The 18553-nt window shown below is 45.6% G+C and overlaps 1 protein-coding gene and 1 pseudogene across 1 annotated transcript; one reads left to right on the top strand and one right to left on the bottom strand.

Moving 5' to 3' along the window:
• Window positions 1-1020: 1020 nt before the first annotated feature.
• Window positions 1021-4075, bottom strand: LOC121270323 (annotated as a pseudogene).
• Window positions 4076-13153: 9078 nt separating this feature from the next.
• On the top strand, window positions 13154-18103 carry LOC121270322 (gastrula zinc finger protein XlCGF8.2DB-like). The gene is made up of 2 exons (XM_041175620.1): window positions 13154-13193; window positions 16507-18103. Exons 1-2 carry the CDS (start codon window positions 13154-13156, stop codon window positions 17223-17225), a joined length of 759 nt encoding a protein of 252 aa, XP_041031554.1. The 3' UTR covers window positions 17226-18103.
• The last annotated feature ends 450 nt before the right edge of the window (window positions 18104-18553 follow it).

The following is an 18553-nucleotide window of genomic DNA, read 5'->3' as shown; positions in this document are numbered from 1 at the left end:
AATGAGAAACAGCACACACGCTCAGAGACACCCACACACAGAAACTTGCACACAGGCACACATATACCTATAATACACAGCCACACACTCAAACACAGAGACCCACATTCACATACACCCAGGCGTATACTATCCTCCAGTGATTCTGAGTGGTTTTGGCCATACAATTTCACGGTTTTCTCTGAAGTTTAAATCAATTTTGAACAACATCTGGGACACAGGAAACAACAAGCAATAACATTTGAGTGATCTATTGGGTGATCATCCCTGGTTGGAGATAGGGTAAAATACAGAAGAACATCCCTGGATAATCACAGCATCTACTTTCCTCCTAGCATTACAGATGATGCTAATTCCTCTTCTGTTGATGGCCTGCGGGATGGAAAGAATTCTAAGACAGGTTACAAGGAGAAAGGATATAATGGAAATGTTTGCACTGACCAAGAGAAATGCTTTGAAGCTACAAAAGGAAGAATCTTCTTAAGCCTTGAGGTGGGGAATGTAGACAGTGGGAGGCCAAGTGAGGAAGACTCAAAAAATTCTAATAACTCTATTAACCATTTCTCAATAGTACAGAGACTTACACACATTAAACTAAGAATCTGCAATAGAAGTAGGCTCTAGGAGGTCATACTGAGGATAAGATTAGAGCCTGTTGACAGACACCACTACATTAATGATCTGGAAGAAAAGACAAAGTATGTTCTCGACACCGAGCCAGAGGGTCAGGAGATGAACTGAATACAAAGACGTTATTAAGTCTCTCAGAACGAGATCAGATGTTCAGGTAGAAACCATGAGAAGAGCAATGACGATATCGCACAGATTTCATTAACAAGGATTACATCATTTATGAGATGAAATGTTATGATATGGCAAGTGGTATTTGCCAAACTGACTAAATACACAAGGGAACCTTGGCCACGCTAACACAATGGTTTTGCAATTTGTATTTATTACCAGAAGATTTGTGCACTGATTCAGAAGTGATACGTCCACTGACATCTTTAGAGATTTTGGAAATCAAATTAAAACATTTATTAACAAAAGAAAAGCATAAATCACATACACAAGATTACAGTTACATGGTTACTCCATATTATAACAATTTCCAAAATTCCTAGTTAACCAGACTCCAGACTACAAATTCCTAATTAACCAGACACCCCCTTTAAGGCAACAGTCCAAAATAGATTTTAAATTTATTGTGACAATCCAGCAAGATTATCCACTTGACAGTGGTGTTCCAAAGGCTTTTAACACAACTTTGCCTACAGGAACACTTTCTGCAAAGTGGCTAGAGGCTTTTCTTCAAGTTGGTTTTACACTTGTACCTTTCAGATATTACACGGCCACCCCACACACAGCCTTCCATCCTTCTTTAAATATATTTCTTCCTCTATAATCTCTAAACTCCATTGTTCCTTCATGTTTTTGGCATTTACTTTTCCCATAATATGAAAATCTTTTATGTTGTCATTATGGCCAGCACTTTTGGGAAAACTCAGCATAATAACCTGCCTTATTTATCTTGTTAGTTGTCAACATCTCATCATGTATTTTTGAAAACCAAACACCTCTGCACATATCTTAAAATGCAAATTCCATCTGCCAAGGCTTTACCCTACTTCATTCATTAGCATTTCACATGCCCTTTTTATACGTGACTTTGATCATTTGAACCTTGCAGTCTATCCATCTCTAATTTAATTAAATCAGCTATGCAGACAGAACAATCCACACACACACAAACATAAGCCTACTTTACAATACCCCACAATAATATTATGAAAAATATGATAGTTTCATGACAGATGTAAAGGGTTACTGTATTCTGTTTGATAAACAAATAACCAGAATGTGTTGATATATTATCATCAAGTTAGCGAAACGTAACTAAAGTCAAAAAGGATCAATATACAAAAGCTTGGAGTTGTTCACCATGTCTACCTTCGATCAGACTGATCAGGTTCGAATAATGTGCTCACAACTATTTCTGATGAGTCCTCCTGTGAGTATCCAGTAATCTCATGGTCTCTGTGTGTAACAGGTTATGTACTAGAAAAAAAAACATTCAACCAATGTCTCAGTGTTCCCTAGTTTCCGAGCTTGTTTAAAGGGAGACAGATAATTCTGTAAAAACACAAAATGCATTTAGCTTTTAGGGAGTAACACTCTAACAATTTGAAATGAATTCCAGGACCTCTGTTAAGTACAATATCCATTATCAGAAAATGATTTTCCAGACAGGAAGCAGGTGAATAGCCTCATTCCACTTTGTCATTGACATTTTTACAGTTTTCATGATGATCAAATCCCTTTACAAGGAGATATACACATACACACACACACAGAAACCTCCACTATTCAGTGTGAACTCACTGATCAGTCAGAAGTTTAAACAACTGAGTGAATTCCTTCCCACACATGAGCAGGTGAACAGTCTCAGCCCAGTGTGAACTTGCTGCTCTGTCCAAAGATTGGATGAATTAATGAATCCAATCTCACGTTCATATCACCTGCACAGTCTTTTCCCAGTGAGAACATGTTGGTGATTCATCAGGTCAGTTGATTCCGTGAATCCCTACCCACAATCGGAGCAAGTGAATGACTGTCCAACAGCAGGCTGTATGACTGAGTGAATCCCCACCCACACGTGGAGCAGGTGATTGGCCTCTCTCCGGTGAGAACTTGCTGGTATATGAGAAGGGTGCATTTCTGATCAACTCTCTTCCCACATCCTGAGCATGAGACAGCCTCTCCCCAATGTGACTGCGCTGGTGGACAGTGAAATAAGATGACTGCCCGAACTCAGTCCCACAGTGGGAGCACTTGCAAGGTTTCATATCAGTGAGCATTTTGGTGTAACATAAGGTCTCCAGGGCTTTTATATCACTTCCTGCAGCCTGGGCATTTAAAAAGGTCTCTAGTCAGTGTGGACCCATAGATGTTTCAGTAAGTTGGATGTGGTAGTGAATTCCTTCCCACAATTGGAGCAGGTGAATGGCCTCTCCCCAGTGTGAACTCGCTGGTGGGTTAGCAAGTGTGATAAGCAAGTGAATCCTTTCCCACACACAGAGCAAGTGAATGGCCTCTCCCCAGTATGAGTGCGCTGATGTGTCGACAGTTGGGATGACTGAGTGAATCCCTTCCCTCACTCAGAGCAGATGAACGGCCTTTCCCCAGTGCGAATTCGCTGGTGCATCAGCAGGCGGGATGAAATACTGAATCCCTTCCCACATTCAGAGCAGGTGAAAGGACTCTCCCCAGTGTGACTGTGCTGATGTACAGTGAGTTCAAATGATCGCCTGAACCCAGTGCCACACTGAAAGCACCTGAACGGTCTCTCATCAGTGTGAACACGTTGATGGGACATCAGTTCCCCAGAACTTTTATAGCACTTCCCGCAGTCTGGGCATTTAAAAGGTCTCTCAGCAGTGTGAACTCGCTGGTGTGTCAGCAGACATGATGAACATGTGAATCCCTTCCCACAGTTGGAGCAGGTGAATGGCCTCTCCCCAGTGTGACTGCGCTGGTGAGTCAGCAGGTGGGATGACTGAGTGAATCCCTTCCCACAGTCAGAGCAATTAAAGGGTCTCTCCCCAGTGTGAGTGCGCTGGTGGGCTTGTAGTTGGGATGACTGAGTGAATCGCTTCCCACAGTCAGAGCAGGTGAATGGCCTCTCCCCAGTGTGAATTTGCTGATGTGTCAGCAGGTGAAATGAGGTAGTGAATCCCTTCCCACACTTAGAGCAGGTGAATGGTCTCTCCCCATTGTGATCTCACTGGTGTTTCAGCAAGCTGGATGAGTGAGTGAATCCCTTCCCACACTCAGAGCAAGTGAATGGCTTCTCCCCAGTGTGAGTGCGCCGATGAGTTTCCAGGTCAGACGGGTAATTGAATCCCTTCCCACAGTCCTCACATTTCCATAGTTTCTCCCTCGTATGACTGCACTTGTGTTTCAACAGGCCAGATGAATGGCTGAAGCCTCGGCCACACACAGAACATGTGTACGGTTTATCCCCACTGTGAACGGTGCTTTTTCCTTCCGTGTTCAAAATCAAATGATATTCCAGTTATGATATATTTGGAGGCTGCATCAGATCCTGATGTGAAGTTTGAGTTTCCTCACTGCAAATCCTCCCATTCTAGCACCCTGTGAAATTAATTTAAAATAGAAAAAAAGACAGTGAGGGATAACCTACTAAAGCATAAAGAGAGAAATGGAGCGAGAGAGAGGGATGGAGCAGCAGGGCGCTAAGGAGAAGGTTTTTAAATATTTACAACTTGACCAGAACTTTGACAGAACCTGCCAAACTTTCAAACTCCCCCACCCAGAAGGACCAGGGTAACAGATGTATGTGAACACCATCACCGACAAGTCCCCCACGGTCTTGACTTGTCTGACATCCAGTAATGGATGAACAAAAATTTACTTCATTGAAATATTGGGAAGCCCAAAGCCTCTGTCTTCAGTCCCCACTACAAACTCCATTTCCTAGCCACCGACTCCATCCCTCTCCCCAGAACTATGTGTGGTTGAATCAGACTGATCACAACCTCTGTGTCATATTTCACCCAAAGATGAGCTTTCAACCACATATCTACATCACCAAAACCGCCTATTTTCACCTCAGTAACATTGCCCGATTCTATCTTAGTTTCAGCTCATCTGCTGCTGAAACCGTCACCCATTCCTTTGTTACCTCTAGGCTTAACTATCCTAACGCACTCCCAGGCAGCCTCCCACATTCAACCTCCTCTAATGTTGAGCTCACCCAGAGCTCCATTGCCATGTGCTTCCTTGCACCAAGTCATATATATCCATCACCCTTATGCTCACTGACTTACAAAAGCTCCCATTTAATAAGTACCTACATTTTTAAATTCTCATGTTTGTTTTCAATTTCCTCCATGTTCCCTGTCTCTGTAATCTCCTCCATGCTCTTGTCCCTCCCTGTCTCTGTAATCTCCTCCAAGTTCTTGTCCATCCCTGGCTCTGTAATCTCCTCCATGCTCTTGTCCCTCCCTGTCTCTGTAATCTCCTCCAAGTTCTTGTCCCTCAATGTCTCTGTAATCTCCTCCATACTTTTGTCCATTCCTGGCTCTGTAATCTCCTCCACACTCCTGTCCGTCCCTGTGTCTGTAATCTGCTCCATATTCTTGTCCCTCACTGTCTCTCTAATCTCCTCCAGTCACGCAATCCTCTGAAATATCCGCGCCCTTATAATTCCGGCCTGCTGACCGCTCCTGATTTTAATCGCTCCACTGTTGGTGGCCCTACCTTCAGTTGCCAAGGCCACAAGCTCTGGAATTTCCTCCATAAACCTCTCTGTCCCTCTACTTCGCTTTCCTCCTTTAAAATACTCCTTAAAGCCTACCTCTGACCAAGCTTTTGGTCACCTGCCCTAATATTGCCTTATGTGGCTCGTTGTCAAATGTTGTTTTGTAACATTTGTGTGAAATATTTGAAACATTGTATTGCATCAAAAGCGTGACATAAATACAAATTAGTATTGTTGACTTGGACATATATGGCCTTCATCATCACTGGGTAAATAACCTGTAACTCCTTATCTAACATCATTGTGGGAGCACCTTCGCCACACGGACTGCAGCGGTTCAAGAAGATCAAATCTCATGTTCTCCACAGGCAACTGGGGATTTGTAATATCTGTTGCTGGTCCTGTTGGTGAAAGGACAGGGGCATGGAACTAGTTGATTTGCTCTTGTCAAAAGCTAGCCTGAGCACAACGTGCTAAATAGTTTTCTTCTGTATTGTAATCACTCAATGATTCTATGATTCAATGAAAAAGAACCCATGCTGGAGGCCAGAGATCAACTTCTGCCACCAAAGCCCACCGTGATGCAACCCAGCTCTTAATCAGTCTGTCTGTGTTTCCAGACTTGGTTCTCTGAGTGATGCCTGGAATAAAATAATAGTAAAATACTGCAGCTGCTGGAAATCTGAAATAAAAATAAAAAACACCGGGAATATTCAGCAGGTCGGGCAATTTCTTTGGAGCGAGAAACAGCATTAACATTTCAGGATGCGCAGAATGAATTACGGGGAATAAAAATGGTGCAGAATTTGACGGGCAGTATTAGGTCATAAGTGGAAGAGAAATGGACAATAGTGCAAGTTAAACAAGACATGACAATGAAAGATCATGTGGGAAGATGGAATGATTGGGGGATGGGCAGCAGTGGAACCTCATTTAGACATAGTCAATGGCAGTAACAGTAAAATACTAAACATAACTATAATACGTTCATTATCAGAGACAGAGGAAGTTAGATAATGGCAGAGAGGTGATCAGGGAGGGCAGAGGTGAAATAGATCAATGGATGGACATGGGTTCAGTTCCACTGTAAAGGAGCCAAACCAGCCCCAGAGATGTGGAACTTCATACAAATAACAGAGCATAGAATTAAAAGCTCTAAATTGCAGAGCTTCTTATCGTGTCCATGGACAGCCTATACATGGCCCAGCCAGAACTGGACACATTTTTGCACCTTGTTGTTGAATTTGGCAAGATCTGCAACAGTGTAGGGTTCCTCTAGCGATAGGCATTGCAGGAGATGTTGCATAGTCTGTGGCTCAGTTCCACATTCACAAGTTGTCGGGCTGGTTGTATATCCCCATTTGCTTAGTGACACCTTTGAACGACCTACACCAGTCCTAAGTCTGTTAAGGCGCTTCCAGGTTAATTGCAGATGAATGGTCAGAAATACCACGGAAACAATTTCAGTTTTCAATTTAAAAATCCCCTGCTGCAGCCTGCATGTGGAAAGATATCAAGAAGCACTGGAGTCCGAGAAAAATCTCACAGTTGAGGAAATACCCACGAACTCCAGCCGGAAAAAACATCTATTAACCACTACTGTTTGTTACCTGTCACTCAGCCAATTCCCTATCCTTGTGATAAAAACAAAAAAACTGCGGATGCTGGAAATCCAAAACAAAAACAGAATTACCTGGAAAAACTCAGCAGGTCTGGCAGCATCGGCGGAGAAGAAAAGAGTTGACGTTTCGAGTCCTCATGACCCTTCGACAGAACTTGAGTTCGAGTCCAAGAAAGAGTTGAAATATAAGCTGGTTTAAGGTGTGTGTGTGGGGGTCGGAGAGATAGAAAGAGAGAAAGAGGTGGGGGGGGTGTGGTTGTAGGGACAAACAAGCAGTGATAGAAGCAGATCATCAAAAGATGTCAACGACAATAGTACAATAAAACACATAGGTGTTAAAGTTAAAGTTGGTGATATTATCTAAACGAATGTGCTAATTAAGAATGGATGGTAGGGCACTCAAGGTATAGCTCTATTGGGGTTTTTTTTTAAATAATGGAAATAGGTGGGAAAAGGAAAATCTTTATAATTTATTGGAAAAAAAAGGAAGGGGGAAACAGAAAGGGGGTGGGGATGGGGGAGGGAGCTCACGACCTAAAGTTGTTGAATTCAATATTCAGTCCGGAAGGCTGTAAAGGCCCTAGTCAGAAGATGAGGTGTTGTTCCTCCAGTTTGCGTTGGGCTTCACTGGAACAATGCAGCAAGCCAAGGACAGACATGTGGGCAAGAGAGCAGGGTGGAGTGTTGAAATGGCAAGCGACAGGGAGGTTTGGGTCATTCTTGCGGACAAACCGCAGGTGTTCTGCAAAGCGGTCGCCCAGTTTACGTTTGGTCTCTCCAATGTAGAGGAGACCACATTGGGAGCAACGAATGCAGTAGACTAAGTTGGGGGAAATGCAAGTGAAATGCTGCTTCACTTGAAAGGAGTGTTTGGGTCCTTGGACGGTGAGGAGAGAGGAAGTGAAGGGGCAGGTGTTGCATCTTTTGCGTGGGCATGGGGTGGTGCCATAGGAGGGGGTTGAGGAGTAGGGGGTGATGGAGGAGTGGACAAGGGTGTCCCGGAGGTAGCGATCCCTACGGAATGCCGATAAGGGGGGTGAAGGGAAGATGTGTTTGGTGGTGGCATCATGCTGGAGTTGGTGGAAATGGCGAAGGATGATCCTTTGAATGCGGAGGCTGGTGGAGTGATAAGTGAAGACAAGGGGGACCCTATCATGTTTCTGGGAGGGAGGAGAAGACGTGAGGGCGGATGCACGGGAGATGGGCCGGACACGGTTGAGGGCCCTGTCAACGACCGTGGGTGGAAAACCTCAGTTAAGGAAGAAGGAGGACATGTCAGAGGAACTGTTTTTGAATGTAGCATCATCGGAACAGATGCGACGGAGGCGAAGGAACTGAGAGAATGGGATGGAGTCCTTACAGGAAGCGGGGTGTGAGGAGCTGTAGTCGAGATAGCTGTGGGAGTCGGTGGGTTTGTAATGGATATTGGTGGACAGTCTATCACCAGAGATTGAGACAGAGAGGTCAAGGAAGGGAAGGGAAGTGTCAGAGATGGACCACGTGAAAATGATGGAGGGGTGGAGATTGGAAGCAAAATTAATAAATTTTTCCAAGTCCCGACGAGAGCATGAAGCGGCACCGAAGTAATCATCGATGTACCGGAGAAAGAGTTGTGGAAGGGGGCCGGAGTAGGACTGGAACAAGGAACGTTCCACATACCCCATAAAGAGTCAGGCATAGCTGGGGCCCATGCGGGTACCCATAGCCACACCTTTTATTTGGAGGAAGTGAGAGGAGTTGAAGGAGAAATTGTTCAGTGTGAGAACAAGTTCAGCCAGACGGAGGAGAGTAGTGGTGGATGGAGATTGTTCAGGCCTCTGTTCGACGAAGAAGCTAAGGGCCCTCAGACCATCCTGGTGGGGGATGGAGGTGTATGGTGAAGAGGAAGCGGTTGGGGCCAGGGAACTGGAAATTGTTGATGTGACGTAAGGTGTCAGAGGAATCACGGATGTAGGTGGGAAGGGACTGGACAAGGGGAGAGAGAAGGGAGTCAAGATAAGGAGAAATGAGTTCTGTGGGGCAGGAGCAAGCTGAGACGATCGGTCTACCGGGGCAGTTCTGTTTGTGGATTTTGGGTAGGAGATAGAAGCGGGCCGTCCGAGGTTGGGCGACTATCAGGTTGGAAGCTGTGGGAGGGAGATCCGCAGAGGAGGTGAGGTCAGTGACAGTTCTGGAAACAATGGCTTGATGTTCAGTGGTGGGGTCATGGTCCAGGGAGAGGTAGGAGGAAGTGTCTGCGAGTTGACGCTCAGCCTCCGCGAGGTAGAGGTCAGTGCGCCAGACAACAACAGCACCACCCTTGTCAGCGGGTTTGATGACAATGTCAGGGTTGGACCTGAGAGAATGGAGTGCAGTAAGTTGAGAGGGAGACAGGTTAGAATGGGTGAGAGGAGCAGAGAAATTGAAACGACTAATGTCGCGCCGACAGTTCTCAATGAAAAGATCGAGAGAAGGTAAGAATCCAGAGGGAGGGGTCCAGGTGGAGGGAGAATATTGGAGATGGGTAAAAGGATCCGTTGAACTGGGAGAGGAATCCTGCCCAAAGAAGTGAGCCCGGAGACGAAGATTATTATTAATTTTGCTTCCAATCTCCACCCCTCCATCATTTTCACGTGGTCCATCTCTGACACTTCCCTTCCCTTCCTTGACCTCTCTGTCTCAATCTCTGGTGATAGACTGTCCACCAATATCCATTACAAACCCACCGACTCCCACAGCTATCTCGACTACAGCTCCTCACACCCCGCTTCCTGTAAGGACTCCATCCCATTCTCTCAGTTCCTTCGCCTCCGTCGCATCTGTTCCGATGATGCTACATTCAAAAACAGTTCCTCTGACATGTCCTCCTTCTTCCTTAACCGAGGTTTTCCACCCACGGTCGTTGACAGGGCCCTCAACCGTGTCCGGCCCATCTCCCGCGCATCCGCCCTCACACCTTCTCCTCCCTCCCAGAAACATGATAGGGTCCCCCTTGTCCTCACTTATCACCCCACCAGCCTCCGCATTCAAAGGATCATCCTCCGCCATTTCCGCCAACTCCAGCATGATGCCACCACCAAATACATCTTCCCTTCACCCCCCTTATCGGCATTCCGTAGGGATCGCTCCCTCCGGGACACCCTTGTCCACTCCTCCATCACCCCCTACTCCTCAACCCCCTCCTATGGCACCACCCCATGCCCACGCAAAAGATGCAACACCTGCCCCTTCACTTCCTCTCTCCTCACCGTCCAAGGACCCAAACGCTCCTTTCAAGTGAAGCAACATTTCACTTGCATTTCCCCCAACTTAGTCTACTGCATTCGTTGCTCCCAATGTGGTCTCCTCTACATTGGAGAGACCAAACGTAAACTGGGCGACCGCTTTGCAGAACACCTATGGTCTGTCCGCAAGAATGACCCAAACCTCCCTGTCGCTTGCCATTTTAACACTCCACCCTGCTCTCTTGCCCACATGTCTGTCCTTGGCTTGCTGCATTGTTCCAGTGAAGCCCAACGTAAACTGGAGGAACAACACCTCATCTTCCGACTAGGGACTTAACAGCCTTCCGGACTGAATATTGAATTCAACAACTTTAGGTCATGTGCTCCCTCCCCCAACCCCACCCCCTTTGTTTCCCCCTTCCTTTTTTTTCCAATAAATTATAAAGATTTTCCTTTTCCCACCTATTTCCATTATTTAAAAAAAAAATTAAAAAAAAACCCCCACTAGAGCTATACCTTGAGTGCCCTACCATCCATTCTTAATTAGCACATTCGGTTAGATAATATCACCAACTTTAACACCTATGTGTTCTATTGTACTATTGTCGTTGACATCTTTTGATGATCTGCTTCTATCACTGCTTGTTTGTCCCTACAACCACACCCCCCCACTTCTCTCTCTCTCTATCTCTCCGCCCCCCCCACACACACACCTTAAACCAGCTTATATTTCAACTCTTTCTTGGACTCGAACTCAAGTTCTGTTGAAGGGTCATGAGGACTCGAAACGTCAACTCTTTTCTTCTCCGCCGATGCTGCCAGACCTGCTGAGTTTTTCCAGGTAATTCTGTTTTTGTTTCCCTATCCTTGTTGTTCATGTCCCTTTTATTCCATGAGCTAGAACTTTGCTCACAGCTTAAAGTCTGTTGTGTGACACTGTATCAAATGTCTTTTGGAAATCCATGTACATCAATCATTGCTCACATTAACCCTCTCTGTTACCAATTCAAAAAACTCCCGCAAGTTAGTTAATTATGATATTAAACAGTCTCCCCTCCTGTTTCCTGTAAAGTTAAAGATGTTTTTTTTTATAAACAAATGCATCAGTGTCAGTCCAGGATAGAAATTCACACCATTCTCTCCTCCTGCTCCAGATCAGTAAAGTTAGATAAAGACGATTTCTCATTAACAAATCAATTGCTGCGTTTCCTTCATTAACCCACATTTGTCCACTCGGATAAAAGCAAAAAACTGCGGATGCTGGAAATCCAAAACAAAAACAAAAATACCTAGAAAAACTCAGCAGGTCTGACAACATCTGCGGAAAGGAACACAGTTAACGTTTCGAGTCCGTATGACCCTTCAGCAGAACTAAGTAAAAGTCCAGAGATAAAAACAAAAAACTGCGGATGCTGGAAATCCAAAACAAAAACAGAATTACCTGGAACAACTCAGCAGGTCTGGCAGCATCGGCGGAGAAGAAGGGTCATGAGGACTCGAAACGTCAACTCTTTTCTTCTCCGCCGATGCTGCCAAACCTGCTGAGTTTTTCCAGGTAATTCTGTTTTTGTTTAGTAAAAATCCACTCGGGCCTGGCACCGGGAGAAAACCCGCATTTGCCGTTCCGTTCGGTGCAAAGGCACTTTCTTACGGGGGTGCTGAGGCCTCCACTGGGTGTTTGTGAAGCCTCCCCTCCCACCCACCGCCCCTAACGCTGCTCCGCTTATCCGCCTCCTTCCCGCCTGAAGATGAGACAAACAAGCGTCTGTCCAAATACATCATCCGCACTGCGCATGCTCCATATCACAATGCCTGGAGAGTGATTGATGGAGGCTTCGGACCAATAGGAAGAAGGGGCGGGACTGGAAGACCGAACGGGAGAGCTGGTCCTTCAACCAATCAGAGTGAATGAGAGGCGGGGCTGAGCCCGGATCCCCCTCATCCCTCACTGAAACTCTGCATCATTTTGGAAGCTGATTTGCCTCAAACTCCAGTAGAAAACTGGACCTTTCTGTTTGTGGCTTTAAACAGATGAAACCCTGTGGGTGTGGAGCAAACATTCCAACATTTGTTATTGAAATGGATTCATTCAGGACAGACGGCAGGGATGATTTATTTGCAGTGTAGTGAGAAAGGGAAAAAATGACCACAAACTGAATAATCAGTAACAGGATATTCATCTCCTCTCTCAGCAGCAGATGAGCAGTGGGTGAGACAAGTAACGTTATGGAGGGGGAGATATGTGGTATTTGTGATGGTGTGGATAAGTGGTGGGAAAGTCATCTTTGGATCAAACAGACATCAAGATTCTGAACAGTGTGATTCAACCTCAAGATAGTTCCTAGAGAGAGGGATGGATTCGGTAGTTAAGGAACAGAGTTTGTAGTGATGACTGTAGACAATAGCTTTGGTCTTCCCAATTGTTAATTGAAGGAAATTTCTGCTCATCCAGTACTGGATGTCAGATAATCAGTTTGATAATTTAGTCGAGGTGGTGGAATGGAGAAGGATGGTGCTGAAGTAGAGCTGGGCATTGTCAGTGTACATGTGAAAACTAACAAGGTGCTTTTCGATGGTGTCGCTTTTTGGCAGCATGTAGATGAGAAATAGGAGGGACCAAGTATAGATCCTTGGGGGACACCAAGTTCAAGGTCCTTGCAGAGGAAAAGCAGGTTGGAGATGGGGCAGTAGTTTGCAAGGATGGTGGGGGTCAAGGTTTGCTTTTTTTTAGGATGGTGATGATGGTGGATTTAGAGGTGAGAGGGACAATATCAAAAGAGAGAGACAACCATAAACAGTTTCAGCTAAAATGGGGAAAATGGAGCGTCAGCAGTGTAGTGGGAGTAGGAGTGGGGGACTAGGAAGTAGGTCTCATGGACAAGATGAGCTTTGACAGGTGTTGATGGGAGATAGGAGAGAAACGGGGGGAAAGATGCAAGTTCAGTGCTAAGACGAGGAGGAACTTTGAAGACAGTTTGGCCCGGTGGGATAGTGGAAGGGAGGGAAACAGCAGATGCAGCTGATCAGATTGTCCGAATCTTAGTGATGGAGAAGCTCCATAAGCTCCTCACGCTTATTGTTGGAGGTGAGGAAGAAGGAAATGGGGAGAGGGAGAGCATTTCAAAAGAAACTAACTTGTGTTGAGAGATATTAAAATGATTTGCCGCACTGTGTTTAACACAAAACAAATATATTTCACTTTTGTCCAGAATATTAACCCCTATAACGAAGCTGGAGTTTATTAACATCAGCAAAAATAGACTACAATGACATAGTTCAGTCCTGAATATGATTAACAGCAGAATCCAACCCCTGCAGTCACAGAAGATTCTGGCCTCCATGAGAGGAGAGACAGGGCAGGAGATGCAGGTGGTAAGCAAGAGAGATTTTATTTTTCTACAACTCAGTCAGAACTTTGACAGAACACCCCAAACCCTTAACCTCACACCAAGAAGGACCAGGGTTGCAGGTGCACATGGATGAGTGCAGCTCCCACAACACTCAAGAAGCTTGGCACCGTCCAGGACAAAGCAGTCCGCTTGATTGGCACCCCATCCACAATCATTCACTCCCTCCACCACCATGCGCAGTGACAGCAGTGTGTACCATCTACAAGATGCACTGCAGGAATTCACCAAGGCTCCTTTGACAGCACCTTCCAAACCCATGACCACTACCATCCAGAAGGACAAGGGCACCAGTTAGGTGGAAACACCATCAACTGTAAGGTCCCCTCCAAGTCACACACCATCCTGACTTGGAAATATATCGGCCATTCCTTCACTGTCGCTGGGTCAAAATCCTGGAACTCCTTCCCTAACAGCACTGTGGGTGTACCTGCACCACATGGACTACAGCGGTTCAAGAAGGCAGCTCACCACCACCTTCTCAAGGGCAACTAGGGATGGGCAATAAATGCTGGCACAGCCAGTGAAGCCAGCATCCCATCAATGAATTTTTAAAAAATCCTTAGTTGCCTCTGGATTTAACTATCCTCACTCACTTCCAGCTGGCCTCGCACATTCAACCTCTCCATAATCTTGAGGTCACCCAAAACTCTGCTGTGTGTTTACTCACACCAAGTCTTGTTCACGCTTCAGCCCTGTGCTCACTGACCTACAAATGTCTCAAATAAGAAGCACCAAAGTTTTAAATTTCTCATCCTTGTTTTCAAATCCTCCTCATGGTTGCATTCATCCCTTTCTCTGTGATTCCTCCAGCCACACAACCCTCTGAGATATCTGCACTGCTCTAATTCTGTCCTGAGAATTCCTGGTTTTACTCACTCCCACCTTGCTTGCCAAGGCCATAACCTGTGAAATTTCCTCCCCAACCTCTCCACCTCTTTCCCTCTCTGTTGTCCTTTAAGATACTCTTTAAAAACTAACTATTTGACCAAACTAGTTGTCATCTGCCCTAACATCTCCATATGCGGGCCCGGTGTCAAATCTTGCTTTAGAACACTCCTGTGAAACACACATTGGAAAGTTGTATTCATATGAAAGGTGCTATAAAAATACATGTTGTTGTTGCTGTTTTACATATACCACCATTACTTCATTTCTGGCCGAAAACCCTATAACTCCTTACCAAACACATTGTGGGAACACCTTCACCACACAGACAGCAGCGGGTCAAGAGGTCAAACATCTTCTCCACAGGTAACTGGGGATTGGTAATATATGCTGATCTTGTGGGACTAACTGATCAGATCTTGCAGAGAGAGCCAGCATGGGCACAATGAGTTAAAGAGCCTCCTTCTATATGCCTCGAAGAAAATGGACCTGTAGTGGAGGCCAGGGGTGAACGTCTGCCACCACTGCCTATCCTGCTACAAACTAGCTCTGAGTTGGTCTGTATGTGTTTCTAGACTCGGTTCTGCAAAAAAATCCTGCAATAAAACAAAAGGAAAAGAAACGCAAGTAAAACAATTCCTGAATATAAAAGATTCTGCGGGAAGATAAAGCTGGGAAGCCAGCAGCACGTGGTCAGGGATGGCCAGTGGTGGAAGCCTCAATTAGACATGATCAGCATAACTATCAATAAAATACTAAACATGGTTAAAACACACCCATTAGAAGAGACAGAGGAAGTTAGTCAATGACAGAGAGGTGACCAGGGAGGGCAGAGAGGAACAGAAACCGAGCAATGGATGGACATGTACTCAGATCCACAGTAAAGGAGCCACACCAGCCCCAGAGCCATGGAACCTCTCACAGATAACACAGCATTGAACTTAAAGCTCTAAAATGCAGGTGAATGGTCAAAAATACCCACCTCTGAAACAATTTCAGTTTTCAATTTTAAAATCTCCTGCTGGAGCCAGCATCTGGAAAGGTATGAGAAGTACTGGAGTCAAAGAAAAATCTCCCAGTTGAGGAAATACCCAGGGAGCGGGGTGATGTCACCGCGCAATTGTCAGTGCGTGATGACATCACAGACACAAATACAGAACATCTGGGTCTGTGCAAACCAGTGATCACCACACATTATGAAGGATGTGAGGGTCCTTGAGAGGGTGCAGAGGAGGTTTACCAGAATAGTTCGAGGGATGAGGGATTATAGTTGCAAGGTTAGGCTGGAGAAATCGGGATTGATCCTCTTGGAGTGAAGCCGATTGCTGGGAGATTTGATAGAGGTGTACAAGTTTATAAAAATAAAAATACCTGGAAAAACTCAGCAAGTCTGGCAGCATCTAGGGAGAGGAACACAGTTAACGTTTTGAGTCTGTATGACTCTTTAACAGAACTTGTGCTAGTTTTATACCAGGTAGGTAAAGATTAACTGTTCCCATTAACTAATCAAAAAGATTTTGTGCAAGAAATACAAAAGGGGGATGTGAGGAAGAGCTTCTTTTGACGCAGCGAGTGATAATGTCTTGGGTAATGACCCTGGGTCTCTGAATTGCTGATCCAGTGACATGCCCACTAGGCCACTCTCTCCCCCTGGTCTCCTTGCTTGAGGTTGTTCCCGGAGAGAAGCCGGAAGCTGCGGATAGTGAGAGTGGATAATGTTCATTGTTTAATATTCGGCTCTGGGGCCGCACTCGGGATTTGGAAACCCCGCCCGGGGTTCATTAACCCGCTCCCGACTGTGACCTCTCACCTGACAGCTCACAATGCCCGGCTGATTGACTGAAGCTCCGGACGAATCGGAGGCGGGGCTGGAGGACCGATCGGAAGCTGGGGGCGGGGCATTATGCAGCGGAGAGCATGCGCGATCGCCATCTTTATAGGGGCAAGTCCAGATGAGCGCATGCGCAGTCATCCTGGACCCGGAAGTGGGAATATTGTGATTTTTTTTTCCTGGACTGACAGTGATGGATTTTGGAAACTCCTTTTACAGGCAGATTTGCTGACTAGAAACGAAAACTAAGCATCACCTCAGGATCTGACAAGAGTCAACCGAATCATCAGGGCCTGAACGTCATCAGACATTGAAAGTGGAAGCAAAGAGCCCTGTTCAAAGTGGGGAGAAACAGTTCATGTGTTCCGAGTGTGGACGAGGTTTTACCCGATCATCTGACCTTTCAAAACACAAGCACAATCACGCTGGGGAGAAGCCTTGGAAATGTGGGGACTGTGGAAAGGGATTTAGTTACCCATCAGAGCTGGAAATTCATTGGTGTATTCACACCGGGGAGAGGCTGTTCACCTGCTTGGTGTGTGGGAAAGGATTCACTCAGTCATCCCAACTTCTGAGACACCAGCGAGTTCACTTTGGAGAAAGGCCTTTCACCTGTACTCAATGTGGGAAGCGATTTCATGCTTTTTCACATCTTTTGTCAGACTCTTGCGTTCACACCAATGAGGGATTGTTTAAATGTTCTGACTGTGAGAAGAGATTTAAAAACACAAGGGATTTGCTGAGACACCAACCCAGTCGCCCCGGTGAGAGGCTGTTTAGCTGTACCATACGTGGGAAACGATTCACTAATTCATCCCAGCTCTCTGAACACCAGCGAGTTCACACTGGGGAGAAACCATTCATCTGCTCTGAGTGTGAGATGCGATTCATTTGGTCAAGCAGCCTCATTTCACACCGACTAATTCACACTGATAAGAGATCATTTAAATGTTCTGTGACAAGAGCTTTAAATGCAAAAGGGAACTGCTGAGGCACTCACACTGGGAAGAGGCCATTCACCTGCTTTGCATGTGGGATGGAATTCACTGTCTCCTGCAACCTGCTGAAACATCAGCGCACTCACACTGGGGAGAGGCTGTTTGTCTCCCCATGTGTGGGAAGGGATTCATTCAGTTATCGTAACTCAATAAACATCAGCTGTTCACACTGATAAGAGACCATTTAAATGTTCTGATTGTGGAAAGAGTTTTAAAAACATAAATAACCTGCTAACACACCAGCGCATTCGCACTGGGGAGAGGCCATTCAGCTGTTCTGTATGTGGGAAACAATTCATTAATCCATCCCACCTCACTGAACATCATTGAGTTCACACTGGGGAGAGGGCATTCACCTGCTCCCTGTGTGGGAAGGGTTTCACTTGGATAAGCGCCCTGATTTCACATCAACTTGTTCACGCTGTTAAGAGACCATTTAAATGCTCTGACTGTGAAAAGAGTTTTAAATGCAAAATGGAACTGCTGAGACATGTGCGCAGTCACACTGGAGAGAGGCCATTCCCTTGCTCTGTGTGTGGGAAGGGATTCACTGACTCATCCGGTCTTCTGTAACACCAGTGTATTCACACTGGGCAGAGGCCTTTCATATGCTCCGTGTGTGAGAAGCGATTTAATCTATCATCCACCCTGCTGAGACACCAGCGAATTCACGAGTGACTGCAGGGATTAGGTTCTGCTGTTATTTCTGCTGCATTCTCACAGTTGGGGTTTGTTGCTGCTGATGTTAATAACTGGGCTGAAGTTGAATACTCATATACATTTAATCTGCATGTTGTATAAAGTAAAGCGGGAAGGGTCACTTTCTAAAAAGCTTACTTCCAGTAATGGAAGCTACCATGAATGTGGTGAATCCCAGTAAAATAATTAGAAAATGAAATTAATGTTTGTGTCTGGACTTTGTTTTTGGATTACTGTGGGTCAGAGTAGGATGTGTAGGGCTGTTCAGGGTCAGATGCTGAAATACTGCACCCCACAGGAACATCACAAACTTCCCTTCCTGGTGCATCACAGGGTCAGACACCTGCACCCCAAGGGGACAGCACAAATTGGTCCTTTCTGGGACAACTCAGTGTTGGATACTGAACATCCTGCTCCACAGTGACATCCCAAACTGGCCCCACTTTGAGATAATCATTGCTGGAGGGACAGCAGCCAGGACATAAGAACAAGATGAGGCCATTCAGTCCCACAAGTCTGCTCCCCCATTCAATTAGATCATAGTTGATCTGTACCTCAACTCCATTTTCCCATCTTCAATCCATTTTCTTTGAGATCTTTATTTAACAAGAATCTATCGATT

This window comes from Carcharodon carcharias, chromosome 27 (assembly GCF_017639515.1).
Source record: "Carcharodon carcharias isolate sCarCar2 chromosome 27, sCarCar2.pri, whole genome shotgun sequence".
Classification (NCBI taxonomy): Eukaryota; Metazoa; Chordata; class Chondrichthyes; order Lamniformes; family Lamnidae; genus Carcharodon; species Carcharodon carcharias.
The sequence above is the reverse complement of the archived record's forward strand: the minus strand, read 5'-3'. Positions and strand labels throughout refer to the sequence as shown.

What these genes read in the sequence shown, in the direction of transcription:
- LOC121270322 (XM_041175620.1), top strand. Translation starts at nt 13,154, where the DNA reads ATGGAGAAGCTCCATAAGCTCCTCACGCTTATTGTTGGAG. An exon ending in CCTCACGCTTATTGTTGGAG is followed by an intron (nt 13,194 to 16,506) that starts GTGAGGAAGAAG and finishes GGATCTGACAAG; the next exon opens with AGTCAACCGAATCATCAGGG.